Source organism: Tasmannia lanceolata, unplaced genomic scaffold (assembly GCF_043159265.1).
Source record: "Tasmannia lanceolata isolate RefF3 unplaced genomic scaffold, GAP_Taslan_0.1 ptg000012l, whole genome shotgun sequence".
Classification (NCBI taxonomy): Eukaryota; Viridiplantae; Streptophyta; class Magnoliopsida; order Canellales; family Winteraceae; genus Tasmannia; species Tasmannia lanceolata.
The window spans coordinates 15889219-15902529 of NW_027518689.1; the positions used below are offsets into that span (position 1 = coordinate 15889219).

Sequence of the window (13311 nt, forward strand, 5' to 3'; positions counted from 1 at the left end):
AACCCCAACAAGAGGAACCTTCAATATATGGTGATATCCTCTGAATTAGCTATGATCATATCATCCTCCTCTAAATCGTGGAAAAAAAATTCCCCAAAACACTATTAACGTCGAAAATGTATTTTTTTTGCAAACTAAATAGGGCCTTAGGGTCTTGTCTGAATTAGCTATGATCATATCATCCTCCTCTAAATCGTGGAAAAAAAATTCCCCAAAACACTTTTAACGTCGTAAATGTATTTTTTTTGCAAACTAAATAGGGCCTTAGGGTCTTGTCAAGAAAGGCTAATGGTTGATTTTTGGACAATGTTTCAATGGAAATGATATTTTCACTTCTTCAGCATTTTCACACCCTTTTATTTGTCTGTTTTATAAAATGGACAAATTTTAACGCTGTTGCTTGGTGGTTTTTCCCTAAAACCAGTTATTTTTCCAAAAATAAAAAAGAAAAAGAAAAGCAAAAGTGGTTGTTTATTTCTGGAAAAATACAAACAGAAGCGAGTGGAAATGTTTGGAAAGGGGGTGGAAATAACATTCCCCTAATACAAATCCGATATATGTTCATCATTGGGTTGGCTGCCTCATAAGTCATAACTATGTACAAGATAGACTATCTCGATTACACATGCATCTAAGGTTTTGTCTAGACATAACAAGCAAGGTTAATATTGTCATTTCATTATGATAATGGCTATCTTCCTTCTTTCCCAGCAGTTCACGGAATCAGGCGTGTGTTCTTAGCAGCTCTATTTAGTTAATTAATGCCAGGTTTTTTCTAGGAAAAAACGACAAACCACTATAAACCAAATTGAGATAGGCAGCTTCGCGGAAAGCTAGCCCGACGTGGCATGTCGGATATGCTTAGCAAAAACAGAACCAATGATAGATAACCACGTGTAACGATGTCAGAGGGGCCTACTTCCACGCTGGCATTTGTGGGCCGGCCCGAATGTACGTGAGCTTCCGCGACTTTGCCTATTAGTGATTCAGAAGAAAAGCAATAAACGGACACTCACGAGTGGGTTGTTACAGGCACTGTTCAGTCCCCCCCAGATGTTCTCTCCCACGTGTCAATACAGTGACGACCCCACGTGTGGGCCCCCTAACGCACTCACACCCTCTTTATAACTACACCCTCGCCACTCCTCTCGCTGCAAATCTCTATCTCTCTCTCTCTCTCCACTCCTCTCGCTGCAAATCTCTCTCTCTCTCTCTCTCTCTCTCTCTCTCTCTGATTTCTTCCACCCTCACCACAAAATTTTGCTAAATTTAGCAGCAATACCTCTAAATTTAGCAGCATTAGGATAGAGTCACTTTCTCTACATTTTCCAATTTTAAGGCCCTAATTACACTACAAAGTGCAATTTTAAGGTTCTATGGGTAACGCAGACCTAGTATTCCCGGCCGGGAGTGAGGGGTGCACTCACCGAGTTGCGATTCCACCCCCACAACCTTTTTTTAAATCACTCAGGTCCAATCTCAAAGAGACCTTCTTTCCCGATGACCCTCTCAGGCAATTCAAGAACCAGTCACCTTGCCGGAAGTTCATATTAGGACTTCAGTACTTTCTGCCTATCCTTGAATGGGGCCCTCGTTATACCTTTGATCACTTCAAGTCCGACCTAGTCTCCGGAATTACGATCGGCAGCCTCGCCATCCCTCAGGGGATCAGCTACGCTAAGCTGGCTAATCTTCCACCTATCCTTGGCCTATGTGAGTATTATAGCTCAAAAACTCATTAACTCGACTGGGACTAAACTGGGTCGAGTCGATTCCAATTGCACGAGTGAGCAATGACTCGGTTGAAACTCGAGATTTGTCTCAATCAACGCTCTTTCGGAGGTTGTGGATTCTAAAATTTATTGGGTTTTTTGCACTTTTTCACTACGGGTGAAGTTTGTTGTTGAGTCAACTCGTTTTACTAGCGAGTCGACTCAATTGACTCAACAAGTTTTACTACTATGAGGGGTTGAAGTCTAGGTGGATACGTCTGAAAATGGTGTTTTCTGGGGAAATCCGAATGACCCATGTTTTATTTAGTTTATTTAGTTGTTTTTAATGGGTAACGCAGATTCAAGCTTTGTGCCACCTTTGGTGTATGCCATGATGGGTAGTTCAAGAGATTTGGCTGTGGGGACTATTGCCGTTGCTTCGCTTCTACTGGCTTCCATGTTGGGGAAAGAGGTTTCGGCTATTGAAAATCCAAAGCTTTATATGCACCTTGCCTTCACAGCCACCTTCTTTGCTGGGCTCCTTCAAGCTTCCTTGGGTCTCTTAAGGTTAGAAATCAATAAAATGAAGAAAATATTTGGCAAAACGTATTGAAAGTAATTGTTTTGAAGAGGAAGTAAAAGAAGTTTTCATTTGTTTCTGTCAATTTGGAGTAATTGGTGTAAAGTTCGTTAGGAAGAAGCCCCAAAGTGGATATGAATTTGTTTTAGGGAAGTTATATATTCAACCCCCCATTTTTTACTTTGAACAGCCCCTTGTGGTGTATTTTATGACTACTCTTTTACACTACTCTTTTACACTAGAGGGGGCTGTAAAAAATGGTACAAATATATATCATTTTCTTTTGTTTTCAAATGGGTAATTAATTTTCACCATGAATTGGAAAATTTGGTTAGAAGGGGACAAAGAAAAACTGAAAGGATAGTTGTAGAAAATTTATATCATGGTAAAATCTTGCTTTTTTTTCGTGCTGAGCTTTATGTTTTTTGTATGTTTCCTTTTGTTTTCTTAATATTCCTTTGTGGATTATTCCAGGCTTGGTTTTATTGTGGACTTTCTTTCACATGCAACGATAGTGGGTTTCATGGCCGGAGCTGCCACTGTTGTTTGTCTTCAACAGCTAAAAGGGATCCTTGGATTACAACATTTCACCACAGGGACTGACCTTGTTTCTGTCATGCGTTCCATCTTTAGCCAGACACACCAGGTCTGCTTTTCAAATCAACCCACTAAAAGATAACCAATAAAGAAAGAAGAAGAAAAAAAAAAGTCGTCACCTTTTCTCTAGAAATCACATAATATATTCATGAATAAACAAGCTTTTTTAAGATGTAAATTTGTGGGTCTTTCTGTTCAACAGTACTTTCCTAAAAACATTGGGTATTTATTAATGATACTAGGCCACTTTTCAAACTCGTCATCAGAAGAGGAAAGACATCATTCTTCTGTCTAAAGATACATGCCAGAATTTGGTATACCTTTCGAAAAGATAAGAAGAGGTTTTGATCTTCATTAATCCTCTTTCAGGTGGAGTATTTTTCAGAAATTACAGCAATTTTCAAGTTCTTTATCATTTTCTCGAGTCAAATCTCCCCAAGTTAGACTCACTTATATTTTGGCTAAAGTCCGAGTTTGAGTTCAAATTGTCTACAAAATAATCAAAACTCGTCTCACTCACATATTGACTCACCCAAGTTGACTCCCTTTTACCTTGGCTGAGTTGTCATTCGAGTCACAGTTTTGAGACACTTGTCTCTTCTATTATGAAATGTAAAAGTAGCACCTTTTTCCCTTAGATGTATTTGTTTGATAGTTTTTGTAGCATTACTATGAATATTGAAGGGGTAATCTGAAAACTGATTTCTGGGACCCTCTTATTTTTATCATTTCCTTTTTCTTTTCTTAAGTAGCAACTGATTGATTGTATAACATGTTAGATGTCTGATATATGTGGTTGTGTTTTGGGATACAGTGGAGATGGGAAAGTGCTTTATTGGGTTGTTGCTTCCTCTTCTTCCTCCTCCTCACTCGCTACTTCGTAAGTAAAATGACTGACTTGAGTAGCACTTTTTTATTGAACTTTTATCCCAAGTAGAGAATGAAATTAGTGACAAATTACGTATAAAATATGTACTAAAAAATTAGATACAAAACAAAAGGTGACCTGGCTTGATGCTCTTTCAACTGAACATTATTGATGGTTTGATACTATTATTTCATCTTGAGGAATAAATGATGCAATAACCCTCATGCTTTCTTGTCATTTTGTCATACTTTTGTGATGGAGTTGCTTCTAAAATCCTCTAGAAAAATGGGTTTTCTGAACGGACTTGCCCATTATGATTTTTTGGTCAGACGCTAAGAATTTCCTAATTTTACTAGTTACCACTTCGGACCTACTGCCAAAGGAGCATAGATGGCACTGAAAACTTAGCTTCCTTTCTTGAAGATAATCCATATTTCATATGTATTCTCATATGATTTCCAACTATATGAGACCATGAAATATTACCAAAAGTTTGCAATTTATGCCATATAGTTAATTAAAAAGTCAGTATCATGGTTGATGGATTTATCCTAATATATCTCACAGTGGCAGCTCAAAATGCCACACCAGAAACTATTCTTTTGTTGACTATTAGGCCCTGTTTGGATTGATGAATTTTTTGGAATAGTGTGGAAGAGAAAAAAAATTTCTAAAATTTCATGCTTTAATTTCCACGGTTTGATTGATTGAACGAGAAAAAAATGACTTGAACCACCACAATTGAGTTATATTTTCACGACCTTTAATTTATAATAGCCCTAAAATTTATTATTTTCCTTTAAATTGTTGAAATTAAAAATAAATTAGGATAAAATTTTCTCAAGAAATATTTTTCTTGCAATCCAAAGAAGGCCTTAGGGAAGTGTTGTACTCGCTCCCTTTTCTTCACTGATCCACCCCTTCTAGTGTATTTATAACTGCTCCTTTTACACTACAAAGGGGTGGTCCGGGAAAGAAAAGGTGGGTAGTATCATTTCCCTAACTTTTATGATTGTTCTTGTTTTTCTTCCCTTTTCTCAACAGTAATTCCAACTTCCTATATTAGCACCCTTTTCTTATAGTGGCACTTTTCCCTTCACTTTACACTTTCCTGATTGGCTAGGTAGCTATTTTAGAAATGTAACATCGTAACATTGTAACACCAATCAGAACAATGTAAAATAAAGAGAGGCGTGCAATTATCAAAACAGGAGACTAAGATATCCATCCCATGCTATAAATAGATTAATGAGAAAAATTGATGATGTGGCCATGTGGGTAGTAGTTTTTTCCGCACTAAGAGTCAAAACTTGCTAATTTTAGGCAAGTGTTGACGAATTTCTTACTTGCAACGATCTAATCGTCCTGATATTTACAAATATATGATTTTTTATTAATTAACTTGTATTTTCAATTCATGTAATTTGGACGACACAAACAGAGCAAGAGACGACCCAAGATGTTTTGGGTTTCGGCAGCTGCGCCTCTGACCTCAGTTGTTTTGGGAAGTCTTCTCGTTTACCTCACTCACGCCGAGCACCATGGCGTTCAAGTGGTGAGTAATCCAAGCTCATTTATTTATTTAGGTAAATGATATCAGCACAACCATATTTTGATATTTTAGCTAACCCATCTTGTCTTTTAGTAATTAAAGAGCTGTTAAAAGGTTATTACATTTCCCAAAAAGCTCTCACTAGCCAATTAAAAAGAGGAAAAGACAGCTGCGTTTGTGCATATATCAAAACAGGGTTGTGCTATGACATTTCCCTTTATTTATTTTGAAAAATAATATTTCCACCAAACTCTTCTAGCATTTCCACCCACTTTTATTTTTCTTTTTTCTTAAAATGATTGAATTTTAGGTCATTTATTTGTCTTTAGGGGTCTGTTTCTTTGTTGTTAAAATGGGCATGAAATAAATTTCAAGCCTATTTTTAAAACGAACTTGCTATCCGTTTACACAGAAAGACATTTCACGGCTCACTTTTTTAGGATAGCAAAGCCACATTATAGAATTTTTTGTCTTATTCATTTAATAAAGCCACATCATTGAGAATTTTGTCTTATTTATTTGATTCAGCAGATGTGGCTAGCTGTTCTCTCCTAGAAAAGTGAGCTGCAAAATGGCTTTCTGAGTAATTGCCTAGCAAATCCCTAAAAAGGAATTTGGTTGTTGCATGAGAGAGCAGCTGCATGGGATGAATTAAATAAATAAGACAAAATCTGTTGCTAAGTGGCTGCTCTCTTATGCAACAGCTGCTCGACGAAATGCCTTCTGCCATGGTCCATAGCAAATCCCTCTTTAAAGAGGAAACAGAGCCCCCTTGAAAATAAAGTCAATTGCAAGGGAAAAAAAAGAAACACAAATGGGAGTGGAAATGTTCGGAAAATAGGGTGGAAATATCATTTCCCTTCAATATACTATTTTTTAACCTTTTACTTTTCACGAATAATCAATTGTACAATACACCCAATCTGGCTGTATAAGAATCCCCTGTCCCATCCCATCGAGTCTTCAAGATCTAATTGATCCAATCCAATTTAGTAACACATCCACATCAAGCTTTCGGATGCATCACTAATCTATCATACATTTCAAGTACAATATATAAGAGCCCTCCTTCGATTTATCTTGTGGTTGCGTTTTTTAATTTTCTTTTCAAATTTTCAGATTTTCTTTGGTTTTCTAATTAATCTTAAGGCGTTCTTATAGGACTTGTGCACTAAAATATAAGCATGCTAAAATGGAAGTGGGATCTACTTGTTCAATGATCCAATCTGTTTATCAATTAGCCCTTGCTATGGATGGGATGGGACATGCATCGAAATATACTCTCATAAGATGATTCTAACCCTCTAATTTGTGAATGTAAATATAAATATATGCTACCTTGTCATCCCTCCGACGAACGGACGCATGTTAGACGACAATTCATCAAATATGAGTGAATATTGATACACAGCCCATCCATAGCAAGGCCTAAGGGATAAATAGTTTAGAAGAATGTCATGATCTCTTTTCCCTTATTCTTAACTTTTTTTTTGTCATTTTACAGATTGGGCACCTGAAGAAGGGCTTAAATCCACTATCTGTAGCTGATTTCACATTCGGATCACCCTATCTAATGACTGCCCTGAAAGCCGGCATCATCACTGGGGTCATCGCTCTCGCTGTAAGTCGTTCATCGCCCCTGTTAACATTCTCTCTTATGTGTGGACCTTGCACCCAATCTCACCTTAGATTTTTGCTTTTATGGCTTAATGGAAATTTCAAGAGCTAATGAAAAAATCCTATGTATATGGATGGAAAGTTATCAATAAAGGGGGAGAACACATAAACTCCCATGTTAAAAAAAAAAAAAAAAAAACCGCCATCGGGTTCTTAGAAGCACTTGATCAAAATAGATTTACAACTTAATTGTGAAATATTGAATGTTAGAAATTAAGCAAAAAAGTTTGGGGTAGGATAACATTTAGAGTTTGAAATAGGGGTGTCAACGGATCCATTTCCATTTCGGATGGGACCCTCCCATCTTTTTGTCACAATCGCATCCCTTATCAGTCCTACTTTTTTCAGAGTGCTTTTTGGAATCTACTTTCTAAGCCTTATCCCGAACCATTTCAAATAGGACCATACATGGGAGTGTCTTGGGTCAACTTATATGTACCCAATTATAGTTTAGAGTGAGGGTAGGGACTAGGGAAGGACCACCCATCGAGAAATTAAAATTTATTTAATTTATTATTTTCAATAGCTTTTTGAATGTTACCATAATACCCCTAATGAATAGACATAAATGAACAAAAAAATGAAGGGTATATTTATATATCGGCACCCTCTATTCGAATCTTAGATGCCCCATCAGATTTTGAGGCTATGTCTGAGTCATGATGAAATAATTTTGGCCCTTAGAATACGAATCCAATGGAGAGGTTCGGGACGTACTGCTTGAGTGCCCAAATTCTGCCCATTATCTCAAGGATCCTCAGGACCCATGGGACTGTTTGGGTCCATTGAAACCCAACCCTAATGTTAAGTGGCTATAGGGGTGTAAACGGATCGAATTCGAATCGGATATAGCTATATTCGAATTCGATTACAGTATACACTATCTGAATTCGGATTCAGATTCGAATTTGATGGATATTTAATATCTATTATCAAATTCGTATCCGTCGGATATTGTTCGAATTCGGATATTATCCGTACCCATTTATCCGGTAAATTCGAACATTTTATTGCAGCACTTTATCTTTGTTCTCATTCTTACTCTTCGAATAAATTTTCCAAACCCTAAAACCAGATCTCTACCTTCTCTTCACAAAATTAACTCTCAAACCCTAAAATATATGAGATCCTCTTCTTCCTTTTAAAACAAAGGCAGAGAGAGAGAGAGAGAGAGGCGGTGGGGATGGATGATGGTGTTGGTAGTAGCCTTTGGGTTTTTTTTTTTTTTTTTTTTATATATATGAAGGAATGGATTTGGGCTATTTTGAACAGGGGAAGTGAGAGTGTGTCATTACTAAATATAAATATTAAGGATATTATTAATAATAAATAAAAATGATTTACTTCTCGGATTCGGATGTTAAACGGATCGGATATACCATTTACCAGATTCGCATCCGCTAAGAGTCGGATATCTCATAAACAGATTCGGATAATATCCGGTTGAAACGGATCCGGATAATATTCGCTTTAAACGGATTCGAATGCGGACGGTAATCGAATTTTCGAATATCCATTTACACCCCTAAGTGGCTATAAAGCCTTTGCATATCGATTATATATATGGGGAATTATATTGCCACCAACTTTTCCTGCATTTGCAGCCATTTTTTTCCTGAAATCATACAAATTAAAAGAAAGAGTGGGTTTGGGGAAAAAAAGCACAAGGGGGTGGAAATAATATTTTCTTATGAGAGAGAGAGAGAGATCGTTCTTAAATTAGATGAAATATTAGCAACTTTATCTGAGGTCTCTGCTTATTGAGTTTTTGTGCTCTTTATATAGGAAGGGATTGCTGTTGGGAGAAGCTTTTCCATGTTCAAAAACTACCACATTGATGGGAACAAAGAGATGATTGCCTTTGGGATGATGAACATAGCTGGTTCATGTACTTCATGCTACTTAACCACAGGTACTTATCTTGTCATAGTAATAAAACTCGTCTGAGTTATCTTGACTCATTAGTAAAATGGGTTGACTGATCAAACCACTAGAATTCCATTGCTCAGATTTTAATCTTCAAGAAATATTCGTGTATTAATAGAAAAAACACACTCAATCTTTTACCTGAGTCAGTGGTGACTCATTTGAGTTGACTCGACTCAATAACATCAAAGTGGATACACGTTTTTCAGGTTTTGAACTATGACGATATATAAATATCCTTCTTCCTAGACGTTCCTTTCTAATCACTTTCTTTTACCAAATTGCCCTTATATAGTACTATGTCCAGTTTCATATGGATCAAAATACCCCCGACAATTAAAACCTGTTTTCAACTCTTGCAACTTTTACCAGCTCGTCCTCTTAAGATTTGCGTCATGATGATAAACACACTTTCACTAGGACATCCTATTTTTAGTGCTTTTATAACTAGAGACAAAGAAATTCAATTTACTTAAGGAACTTTTTGGAATATGTTAAATACGCTCCCTAATGTTGTGCTCGCCAATCATTCTAGGCCGTAGTTCTTTATGGTTTTCTATGTAGAGAATGAGAAAAATGAAAAAAATTGTGTTAAACAAACGTGCCCCAAAAACCCGATTCTCCAAATCCGGTCAAAATAGCGTGGGAGGATCAGATTTCAATCCCTTTTTCCAAGCTTTACGGAGTCACATCAGGCGATTCTGATTCTCCTCTTTTTGCCCATATAATCCATGAGAATTAGAATCGTTGCCCAACGCACACTAAGATGCCCCTTTTCTTATTCGCTTTGAGGCTAAAGGCCAAAAGGTTCAGCAATCATAAAATCACTAAAACACAAGATTTGGTGGGTAAAAGGGAACGATTTATCATCATTATCTTTAGCAAGGAAGCAAGATTCTTCCCTGGGAGCCTTTGATTTCCGCTTCGATTCCCGTTTCGATTCCCGCTTTTGATTCCTGCTTTGGCAACCTTGAGTAGGATTCTTCCCTGGGAGCCTTCAATTCCCGCTTTCAATTCCCGGTCTGACAACCTTGATCTTTACTCTTAAAATTCACTGCTAAATGGCTAAAAAACTATTTATCTAAAAAATGATTAAAAATGCTCCAAGCTGCTACTATTCTAGATTTGAGATTGTTTGTCAGTGCTTTTGATTTTTACTCTTCATGGGTTCATTCCTTCCTTGGATGAATATTGTACAATTACTGAAACATATTTCCCAAATGAAATTCAGGACCCTTCTCGCGATCTGCGGTGAACTTCAATGCTGGGTGCAAGACAGCGGTTTCTAACATCGTGATGGCGGTGGTGGTCATGATAACCTTGTTGTTCCTCACGCCGTTGTTCCATTATACTCCTATCGTGGTTCTCTCCTCCATAATTATTGCTGCCATGCTTGGACTAATAGACTATGAAGCTGCCATCCATCTTTGGAAGATCGATAAAGTCGACTTCTGTGTCTGTATGGGCGCTTATCTGGGTGTTGTCTTTGTGAGCGTCGAGATTGGATTAGTCATTGCGGTACGTAAACAAACATCCAAAGTTTCATAATCTTGGAAGAAAATTGAACTAGGATTTGCTCATTACATCATTTATTTTAAATTGAATCCATGATCTAAACCAAATTGATCCCTCAAAAGATTATTTTCACTAAGGCTCGGTTTCTTTGGACATTAAATGAGCATGAAAACAAATTTACGCCCAAATGGGGATAATATTTATTTTACACCAATTTAAGGTAAAAAAAAAAACAGAGCCTAATCATGAATTCATTACATAAACCTTAATCAGTGCTTATATAGAGCTCTAAAGGGATTGAGGAACATAGAAAGAGACACTGATAATTATGGAAGGAGATTATCCTAATCTAATCTAGTTACTTAATCAATCTTGGTTAACTCATCTGACCTACTCGCCTGATTTAATCTACTACCCAAACAATCCAACGCTGAGATCGATGATCTCACATGCTCTGATAGGCTCAAAATCCATAGATTGATTGATGCGTGTACTTATGTGATCACAGGTTGCAATTTCTGTTCTTAGAGTGCTCTTGTTCGTCGCAAGACCAAGGACCCATCTACTTGGCAACCTCCCTAACTCCATGATTTATAGAAGTGTTGATCAATACCCAGTTGCAGACAGCATTCCTGGCATTCTTGTTCTTCAAATCGATGCTCCCATCTACTTTGCCAACTCTAGCTACTTGAGAGAGAGGTAAAAGGCAATAAATAAAAGGAAATGATATCAAAATGATATCCGCACTCCTCTGTTTTGATAACACTCGATACTTTATTCTCCACTGTTATGATTGTTTTTTAGAGGATATTGGAAATTGTAACAAGTTTTTAAATCCAATTAGAAAAGTAGAAATGGGTGAATGCTATTATTGAAACAAGGGAATGTGGATACCACACTACTACAAACACATTCAGGACAAAATCAGTTGTCAAGAAGAAAATCAGCTGTTTGTTTACGATTATGCCAACCGATTGTGACTCTAAAACCAATTATTGGACTCAAATTTACGTTTAATTTTGAGTCCAACAATTGTTTTTGGATTCACAATCGGTTGGCATAATCTCAAACAAACAGGGCCTAAAATATCTTTGGCGACTGATTTTGCACATCTTGATGCATGTTTCTACACTGGTGCATGGTTGTGTCTTAGCACGGCTTTGAATATTATGTTTTGCAGGATCTCAAGGTGGATTGATGAGGAGGAAGACAGGCAACGCTTGTCTGGGGAGAAGGGCTTGCAATATATCATCTTAGATATGAGTGGTCAGTGTTCCTACCAATGAGAACTTTCCATGCTCTTTTATCAACTACAGAATTGTATTCTGATGTCTTCCCCTCATGTTCTACAGCGGCTGCAAGCATTGACACGAGTGGAATTAGCATGCTTGAGGAACTCAAGAAGACCGTCGATAAAAGGGGGCTAAAGGTAAAAAATGGCAATTTACATATGCATACGGAAAAGATATATCCATCCTATGGAAATGATTTCTGGGGAACAACCTATTTACGTTGTGTTCCAACTTATGGACGGTCTGGATCATCCCATGATGTGATCTGTACAGTACTTGAAAAATAAGAGACTATAAGGGCTTACTAAATATAAAAACTCTTTCTTAAAACCCCTTTAATTTGTTTTTAACTAAAAAATGACTTCATATATGCATACATTAATTCTACCTTAGTTTCCTGGCCCATTGTATGCATAGGTTAAATTGTTGGGCCCCACTTGATCAAAACATGAGGCATAAAATGGTACGCATTACTCTATGCATGGATTTGGGTGGAGATGGTGGGCCTCAACCATGCGTGTAAAATGGTCGGCCCCACGAATGTGTGGTCAAAATGGTCACCCCCATCCTACTCATTGCTTTGTGTGGAGATAGTGGTTCCCACGCCATAAAAATATGAATTTTATATGGTGCACCTAACCCATGCTATGGATGAGGTTTAAAAAAGAGTTCCATGAAAAATGAGTAGACAAAATGATTGAAAATTTATTTTCTATGAATAAAATTCAATAAAAAATTTCCTTGAAAAAATGTCGAGGACAATAGATAAAAGTGAAGCCCCGAAACATATAAACTAGAAAGCCTTAGTTTTACATCATATAGGTTCAAGGACAGACAGAATTCTCTTTTCAAACAAAGAACAATGATCCAACCAAAATATATTACCAATCAAAATAAAAATCTATTCAGGATTCCATTGTTCTTTCGTGCAAGAGCGTTTGATTAGTGAGCTGTTCTACACTCTTTCCAGAGTGGCTGCTTCTTGGCAAACCTTGTGGTTGTCGATAGCTCATTTAAGGGCCTGACTCCACTATCTCTTGGTCTCCCTCACTTTTAGGAGGCAAATTAAAATCATTTCATTATACCAGTAACATCTCTCTCTCTCTCTCTCTCTCTCTCTCTCTCATATTCTTAAACATGCAATCACTTATAAAAGCTTTTGTATTGAATAAACAGCTTGCATTAGCCAACCCTGGAAGCGAAGTGATGAAGAAGCTCGACAGATCGAAGTTCATTGAACTTATCGGCCAGGAATGGATCTTTCTAACGGTTGGAGAGGCTGTTGGAGCGTGTAACTTCATGCTTCATACGTGCAAGCCAGGAGCTCCTACCACTGACCCAAATGCACGTGACAATATCGTCTAAAGAAGCATAAAATAGTTCACTATAATGTATTTCCAGCAATTGAAACTCCGATACATGTAATTTCTGATAAAGATCAAATGGGCCTAAACCAAGCCTCCTCTGGTAAAAATGGAGTCTTTTCATCAAACTCTGTAATCTGTACTTTTGAATAGTTTTCTTATTTTGAAATAATTCTCATCAATTAGTACTATTAGAACTATTTTTGTCATGCTCCGAACCGAGACCGC

At 37.2% G+C, this 13311-nt stretch overlaps 1 protein-coding gene across 1 annotated transcript; it reads left to right on the forward strand.

Annotated features, from left to right (window-relative positions):
• The first annotated feature begins 1151 nt into the window (after positions 1-1151).
• On the forward strand, positions 1152-13274 carry LOC143887650 (sulfate transporter 3.1-like). Its single transcript, XM_077391760.1, has 12 exons — positions 1152-1713; positions 2072-2279; positions 2767-2938; positions 3704-3769; positions 5199-5312; positions 6814-6930; positions 8772-8898; positions 10144-10430; positions 10936-11126; positions 11608-11693; positions 11780-11856; positions 12896-13274. The coding sequence occupies exons 1-12, from the start codon at positions 1377-1379 to the stop codon at positions 13082-13084; spliced, it is 1971 nt and encodes a 656-aa protein (XP_077247875.1). The 5' UTR covers positions 1152-1376; the 3' UTR covers positions 13085-13274.
• The last annotated feature ends 37 nt before the right edge of the window (positions 13275-13311 follow it).

Bases quoted from the DNA above. Each gene is read 5' to 3' on its own strand.
- LOC143887650 (XM_077391760.1), top strand. From the start codon at position 1,377: ATGGGTAACGCAGACCTAGTATTCCCGGCCGGGAGTGAGGGGTGCACT. The intron at 6,931-8,771 runs GTAAGTCGTTCA...CTCTTTATATAG, and splicing joins CTGGGGTCATCGCTCTCGCT to GAAGGGATTGCTGTTGGGAG. The intron at 11,857-12,895 runs GTAAAAAATGGC...TTGAATAAACAG, and splicing joins TCGATAAAAGGGGGCTAAAG to CTTGCATTAGCCAACCCTGG.